Source organism: the organism of the source record quoted next, unplaced genomic scaffold, assembly GCF_019419815.1.
Source record: "Pyrus x bretschneideri cultivar Hongxiangsu unplaced genomic scaffold, Pyrus_bretschneideri_v1 Contig16, whole genome shotgun sequence".
Taxonomy (NCBI): Eukaryota; Viridiplantae; Streptophyta; class Magnoliopsida; order Rosales; family Rosaceae; genus Pyrus; species Pyrus x bretschneideri.
Window position 1 is genome coordinate 6,147,857 of NW_025999457.1, and position 7,339 is coordinate 6,155,195.

Consider the following 7,339-nt stretch of genomic DNA (forward strand, 5'->3'; position numbering starts at 1 on the left):
GGTATAACATTGGACCAAATTCTAAAGATGAGGTATAACATTGTCAATTTTAAAAGATGAGCTATGAAAGTGTCGTGACATCAATAGTTGAGGTAGTTTTTTGTACTTTACCCTAAATTTTTTAATATTCACGTGGGTCCAGATTGGCACGAGGCGTTCAGTCATTGTCTACATAGATGACACGTCACAGGTCAACGATGGTTTTGACGAAAAGCTTAACAAATGTATGAAAAGTGTCTTAGAATTCTCACATTAGATACGAGACTAAGATGAAAAAAACTTGATGTATGAAAGTCTAAAAACCATGAATCTTCATGAAAGTAGAGAGAATTACCCTAAAATATATACGTCAAATGTTATGACCCCAAAGACTTCATGGATTGTTTTCTTCTCTCCACCCAACCGTACCCACGGCTGCCCACCTAACCCATAATCACTGCTTAAGCCTCCCCCCAGCGGGAGCACCACCACCACAACCACCATGACCACCCAACCCAAGCCCTAGTTTTAAAAAAGGTGGCCAAATCGGATTAAGGTAATAGGTATTCGGGAGATAACCTTGTGGTAAAAAAGTTAAGAATTAAACCCTTGTGTTGGTAGTCTCCTCCAAGTTTCCTCCTCCGTTTTCTTTGCTCGAGCCAGAGATTTTCCTGCCCATTTTCCCGGAAAATAAAAAATGAAAATGCAAACCAAAACCCTGATAGCTCACCCTCCTCACTCTCCCCTCCTCCAAAACCCTACTCCCAACGCTCTTTCTCAACCTTCTCTCTCCTTCACCAGTCCATCTCTCTCATTCCCCCCACGCTTTCACCACACACCTGCACTTCGCCTCCCTTGGCTACGCTCGTCCACGCCTATACGGCGTCGTAATCGGTTCTCAACCGCCTGCAATGCCCAAACACCTGGAGTCCGCGGCTCAGACGATGGAGGGGACGATGATGCTTCGGTGTCTGCGGAGGGAGTTGTGGAGGTTAAGAAAGAAGTGCTGGAGAGTCAGAATCTGTGGAGTCGGATGAAGGAGATTGCAGTGTTTACAGGACCCGCCACTGGGCTTTGGCTGTGTGGCCCACTTATGAGTCTCATCGACACCGTCGTCATCGGTCAGGGAAGCTCCATTGAGCTTGCTGCCTTGGGTACTTAGCTCTAATTTACTTTGATTTGATTGTTAATTTATACTTTTGTAAATTGTAATTGTGCTACTCTGTTTTACTATTTTGTGTGCAGGCCCTGGAACTGTGATGTGTGATTATATGAGTTATGTGTTCATGTTCCTTTCAATTGCAACTTCAAACATGGTTGCCACTGCGCTCGCTAGGCGGGTTAGTTTCTCGTTCCATCTTGGATATAACAATTGAGTTTGCCATGAATATTTTTTATTTGGTATTTTTGTATCACATTGATTCACAGAATTCTTAGGCGAACAATGCAACTTGAAAGGAATTAGAATTATAATATCACTCATCGAATGTAAGAACTTGTTCCGGTTGCTGAACAAAATGAGATATTTTCCCCTGGATTAGGTTTTATGAGATCAATCATTAACTTGTTCTTTAAAAACATATGCTATGGAATTTTTGCTATTGTTTTTTATATTACTTTCATGCTGTAAAGAGAGGCCATCCTGGATTGAGGATAGCTTTCTCGTTGTCAAAATGATATGTCAAAGTGGGGCTTTCAGTGGTTGAATCATGCACGTTGGATGGGTAGTCTTTTGCTCAAACATGTATTTGGTTCTTTTTTGAAATGTCATTGCAGGGCTTCTTTACTTAAACACATACAATGATAGTTGATGACTTGCTTGTGAGAATGGGCATGCATGAGTTTTTGTTGTGTGTCTTGTTCATCTGTTACTTTTTATGTTCATGCACTGTCAGTATGTACATTTGTTAATTGTTATCACTCCATTGTAATAGACTACATTTATTGCTTTGGCATAAAACCATGTATTCTTTCTCTTTTCTTTCATCTTTATTTTTCCGAGAGAAAAAAATTCTATTCTGTATTCTTGGGGATGCTCTTGCCGGATTCATTTGCTACTTTAATCACTATTTTCCATGACTTTTACTGTTTTTTTTTGACTTCTTAGAATTGGTGCAGGATAAAAGTGAAGTGCAACATCAGATATCTATTTTGCTCTTTGTTGGATTGGCCAGTGGCTTCTTAATGCTTTTATTTACAAGATTCTTTGGTTCATGGGCACTAACTGGTAATAAGGACTGGTACATATTTTAAATATCGCTTGATTGTTTTTTCTTTTTAAGTACTGCATCTTAGAAAATAGTACATAGCAAGAGTTTTCTGAGTTTGTAAAACTAGCATAGAATCATAGACGATTATCGACTAATACAATTTCTGGCCTTTTTAGCTTTTACTGGATCAAAGAATGCGGATATTATTCATGCTGCAAATACATATGTTCAGGTTTATTTCCTTCTTCTTTTTTCTTTTAATCGTTTATTTCCTTCAATGGATGATAATTTAACATATCTTTCTACTTCATGTTCTTCTACAAGTAGAAGAATCCCCTGTTGAATTTCTTTAAATGTTTTGTAATCTAACAGAATATTTTCTGTTGGCAGATACGAGGATTGGCGTGGCCTGCACTTCTTGTTGGTTGGGTTGCTCAGAGTGCAAGGTTATTATATCTCTACCCATGGATTATCTACAGCAGATAACCGTTTATAGATATAGATGTAAATCTGTAATCATAGAAGCTCCAGTTGTCCTGTTTGTTCAAATAATTAGCAACTTCTCTATGTAATGGATATGTTAACAGCCTTAATATCTTTTTAACCTGGGTGATATTGATTTGATATGGTGAGTGCTGAGAAGAATTTACTGTCGGAGAAAGAAAATTGGCATGGTATAGGAATTGAAAAATCAAATTCTGCTAAGTTAATATAATTTAATTTATGAATTTACATATCAGAAACAAGTATGAGACGAGCATTCTCAATTTGACCTTTTACTTTGACTTGAATCACTTATTTTTTGCCTAAGGGATGGTCATCTCTGGCAGGAAATTTAGATGCCAAGGTTAATGAGCTTGTGAGCAGCTGTTAATTCATTCAATATCTGATATTCTGAATCTGTTTCCCAGTCTTGGCATGAAAGATTCCTGGGGTCCTTTGAAGGCATTGGCTGTAGCCAGTGCCGTAAATGGAGTTGGTGATGTACTCTTGTGCAGCTTTTTAGGCTATGGTATTGCTGGTGCAGCGTGGGCAACAATGGTGTCACAGGTTTGAATATTTTATCATATGTTCTTAACAAATTAATTTCCTTTTTCATTGCTATTGACCGGTATGGTTTCAATATTCCGATCATGGCCTTGTCAAAGCATTAACTTGCTTTCCACAACTATTCACTGGTTTATTTTAGGTTGTTGCAGGATATATGATGACTGAAGCTCTCAACAAGAAAGGATACAATGCCTATGCCATCTCTGTTCCCTCGTCCAAGGAACTTCTAACAGTACTTGGACTTGCTGCTCCCGTATTTATTACAATGATGTCAAAGGTTATAGTTTACTCAATTAGATTTCTTTATCTAGTTTCATGCGAATTTGTCATCATTTAGACTCTTGAACTCACCCTCAAATTGATAAGGGGCAATTTTGAACTGGAACTCCAAAATTCTTGGATGCCGATGCTCTCCTGAAGAACAACTAGAAATATTAGTCTGCTTTAACAACTTAGGCATCATGTGATACAACTAGATGGCATTATGTGTCTTCACAACTCAAAGACATCATAGAGACGTTTGTTCAGAAATATGACGACGTAGATATAACAAAGCGAAGTTTGTCGAAAAAATGAAACAAAATTCTCTTTTCTAGAAGGAGATTGGATCTCAAAGTGTCAAAATCAATGCGCTGATACCATGATGAGAAAGAAAGGAGAAAGTTGCTTTAATCACAGAAGGATTTAAAGAGAACACAACCTAAGCATAATAGTAATCTAAACAACCACCAAATCAGTTAATCCAGGAAAACACTAGTTCACACCCATAACCAGATTAGGCAACCAATATATTCCACCTAACTGTAACCTTCAACTAAATATGTTTTGTTCTCTAATAGAGGTACTGTGATATATAGGTGGCTTTCTACTCTCTCCTTGTGTATTTTGCGACATCTATGGGAACAAATACCATGGCTGCTCATCAGGTTGGTTTTGGTCAAATTTGTCTTGTTAGTTGGTCTTTCTTTTTGTATATAAGATGGTTATTTGCATTGATCCCTCACCATTTTCTCTAGGTCATGATTCAAACATTCTGCATGTGTACGGTGTGGGGTGAACCTCTCTCTCAAACTGCACAATCGTTTATGCCCGAGTTTATATATGGAGTAAATCGAAGTTTGGCAAAGGTTTGTCCTACTCAATTCTATTAATATGGTAACATCTAATTTTCAATCTTGGTTGTACTGGTTGAGATGCGAAAATTCTTCACGTGTATTTTGGTGTGACAAATAAACTAGATAGAATACTCCTCTTTCAATGAATATGCTGTATTAATCTTTATTTATTCATTGTCTCCTGAAATTTTTTGATATGAAACAGGCTCGAATGCTGCTCAAGTCACTTGTCATCATTGGAGCTATTCTTGGTTCAGTATTAGGGATTGTCGGAACATGTATTCCTTGGTTGTTTCCCAGTATCTTTACACCTGATCAGATGATCATTCAGGAGGTTGGTTCTTGCTTTCTTGAACTTGTTAATGTTGTCCTACTTCCTGTTTCTTGTTGCCATTAATTATAAGTGGTATTGTGGTATCTTAATCAAGGGGAGATCAAGTTGGGTTTTATTGCTCCATCACAAGTTATATCGATTATTCTACAATACTGTAGGAAATGATTCCTGCACGCCCCTTTTCTCTTTCTACATACCCTTTTTTTATTTCTCTCCCTTGATTTTCCATTGATTTATTTAATCCAAAGGCCATAAATATTTAGGGGTGTGCAAGGTGAGAAAAAGAGTGCGCAAATCACTGATCCATTTGTAGCTTCCACCAGATAACATGGTATAAGTGGGTTGTGAGTCGTGACAACTGCTTTTAAACTGAATCATCACCACTTACTCTTCCAATAACATCCAACTTTTGAGCTCCATATATATATATATGATTTTTGATTGAGGGTATCCGTTGAGGAAAAAAAGTTGGACTAACTGATGTTTGTTCCATAAGGTGGCTGGTCATGAAAAATGGTAATGACAGACAAAATGTGCCACAAATGTACTAATATTCTGGTATGTGTTAATGCAGATGCATAAAGTGCTGGTACCATATTTTCTTGCATTAATTGTGACGCCCCCCACTCACAGCCTTGAGGGAACATTGCTGGTATGTTTAATTTTATCTTTAGTGGTGATTTTTCTCACATTCTTATTATAAGCATTTTTGTTTGCACAAATTGTGCCTGTCGTTTTGACCCAAAATTGTTAAAAACTACAATACTGTGTTTCCCATGGAAATAATGAGCAGTTCATCCTGTTTTTGAATGTGGAATATATGCTTTCTTGGAAGGGTTTTAGGAAATCTGATGGTCATGTTAGATATTGAATGGGATTCTAATATCTTCATGGCATGGTATAACGTCTGATGAATGCTCTTGTAATTTGTGTTAACTTCATGAAATATGCATAGTAAGCTCAATTTTCTATCTCTATTATGAGTTTTAATATTAGTTTAACTGAAAAGTTTTGACCTAGGAATTTCGTATGTGCGTCCTAGTTGATGTTAGGTGTCTACATCCCCCTTCTGCCATGCTTCCCATTATCAGAATTAACACTTAAGAGAAATAAGGAAACACATAAGCCTCTCGAGATGTTAGGTTTTGGGAAATCATACTTCTGGAAGTAGCCTTTTCTTTTGTTTGTGAAATTTGAGTATCACAGGACAAACACGTATTCAACAAGATTGTTCTGCTGATTGTCATATTTTCTTGGTATCCACTATCCAAATTATAACTAAATACCCTCTCATGATTGAAATGTTTGGAGTTAAAATAAACTTCAACTTATTCGTTGATTTTAGATATTACTTTAGAGAGCTCTCTCCGATCATAGTTACAAACTTTTCTCCAGCATCAATATTTTGTTTCTTTCAGGCCGGACGAGATCTCAGATTTATTAGTCTGTCCATGAGCGGATGCTTTTCCTTAGGTGCACTGCTATTGCTGGTAAGATATTTTTCTGGTGTCTTCTTAAACTGTTGTCGGTTCTTTCTTTATACATACACTAACACTACCCTCCTTATTTTTTCTTCCACCAGCTTGTGAGCAGTAGAGGAGTTGGCTTAGCAGGCTGCTGGTGGGCACTGGCAGCATTCCAGTGGGTAAGCGCAATATCTCTCTGGTTCGGCCTGTTTTAAAGTATTTACCGATTTGAATTTGTCTGAATACCAGTCTTCATTCTCAGAGTCGGTTTTTCCTCTCTCTACAACGGCTGATTTCTCCCAACGGCATACTTTATTCTGAAGATATGACCCGCTTCGAATTGGGAAAACTCAAGGCTGTTTAGTCCAGGAATCAAAAGAACACAAGATACTACCACGATTAAATTCATGCTCACCATTTTAAGAGTAGTCAATTATACCAAAATTAGATGCGGTAATATCCTAGAAGCCAAAAATGAGTTTGGCACAATTCTTGTATCCATAAACGAAACGAGCAAGGTAGTCTACTTGAAGATCCGTAAAGCAGATGGAAGCCATGTTGGCTTTCTTTTCTAATCACTTTATGTGTCAGTATTATAGTATACTTTGCATGCTCATCACCAAATGACTACTCTAAACAATGAGAACTTCTTGTATGGCAAGAGTTCACCATCACAGTAGCGTCTCGTGCCAATAACACACAGACGTGAAAGAAAGGTAATACATGTTTTTGTATAATTGCCACTGGTACACCATGCCGGTGCTAAGTCCTTGCTGCATGCTTGTGTGGCAGGTGGAGAGAGTGAATAATTGGTGCCTGGGCTTGGTCTGGGAGAGTGCTACAACGCGCAGTGGGCCCCTTTCCAGGTTCTAGCATTGCTCTCTCTCTCTCTCTCTCTCTCTCTCTCTCTCTCTCTCTCTCCTTTCCAGGTCTGGGAGAGTGAATAATTTGGACTTGGAACAATGCTCGTACCTGGTGGTGCCACGGTGCTCATACCTCCAGCAACTAAAGAGGGAGAATTAAACAACTGTTATAAGTAGTGGATTGTCTTAGTGGTTAGGGTTTTAAATCTATGGTGTTAAGGTTTCAAACCCTCCTTCCTCTCCATTAGCGTAGGAGATCACTTGTAATGAAAATAAATAAACAATTGCCAATTTGTCATCATGCACCAGAAAGTGTAGGTTC

The 7,339-nt window shown here is 38.1% G+C and overlaps 1 protein-coding gene across 1 annotated transcript; it reads left to right on the forward strand.

Annotated features, from left to right (window-relative positions):
• The first annotated feature begins 650 nt into the window (after window positions 1-650).
• On the forward strand, window positions 651-6,732 carry LOC103962077 (protein DETOXIFICATION 46, chloroplastic). The gene is made up of 14 exons (XM_009374741.3): window positions 651-1,133; window positions 1,225-1,319; window positions 2,098-2,206; window positions 2,366-2,421; window positions 2,580-2,635; window positions 3,101-3,239; window positions 3,379-3,516; window positions 4,097-4,165; window positions 4,256-4,366; window positions 4,560-4,688; window positions 5,263-5,340; window positions 6,107-6,178; window positions 6,271-6,333; window positions 6,417-6,732. The coding sequence occupies exons 1-14, from the start codon at window positions 677-679 to the stop codon at window positions 6,516-6,518; spliced, it is 1,674 nt and encodes a 557-aa protein (XP_009373016.2). The 5' UTR covers window positions 651-676; the 3' UTR covers window positions 6,519-6,732.
• The last annotated feature ends 607 nt before the right edge of the window (window positions 6,733-7,339 follow it).

Excerpts from the sequence above, each read along its gene's own strand:
- LOC103962077 (XM_009374741.3), top strand. The coding sequence starts at position 677 with ATGAAAATGCAAACCAAAACCCTGATAGCTCACCCTCCTCACTCTCCC. Across the intron at positions 2,207-2,365 it reads TGGTTCATGGGCACTAACTG|CTTTTACTGGATCAAAGAAT; the intron begins GTAATAAGGACT and ends TGGCCTTTTTAG. Across the intron at positions 4,166-4,255 it reads ATACCATGGCTGCTCATCAG|GTCATGATTCAAACATTCTG; the intron begins GTTGGTTTTGGT and ends CATTTTCTCTAG.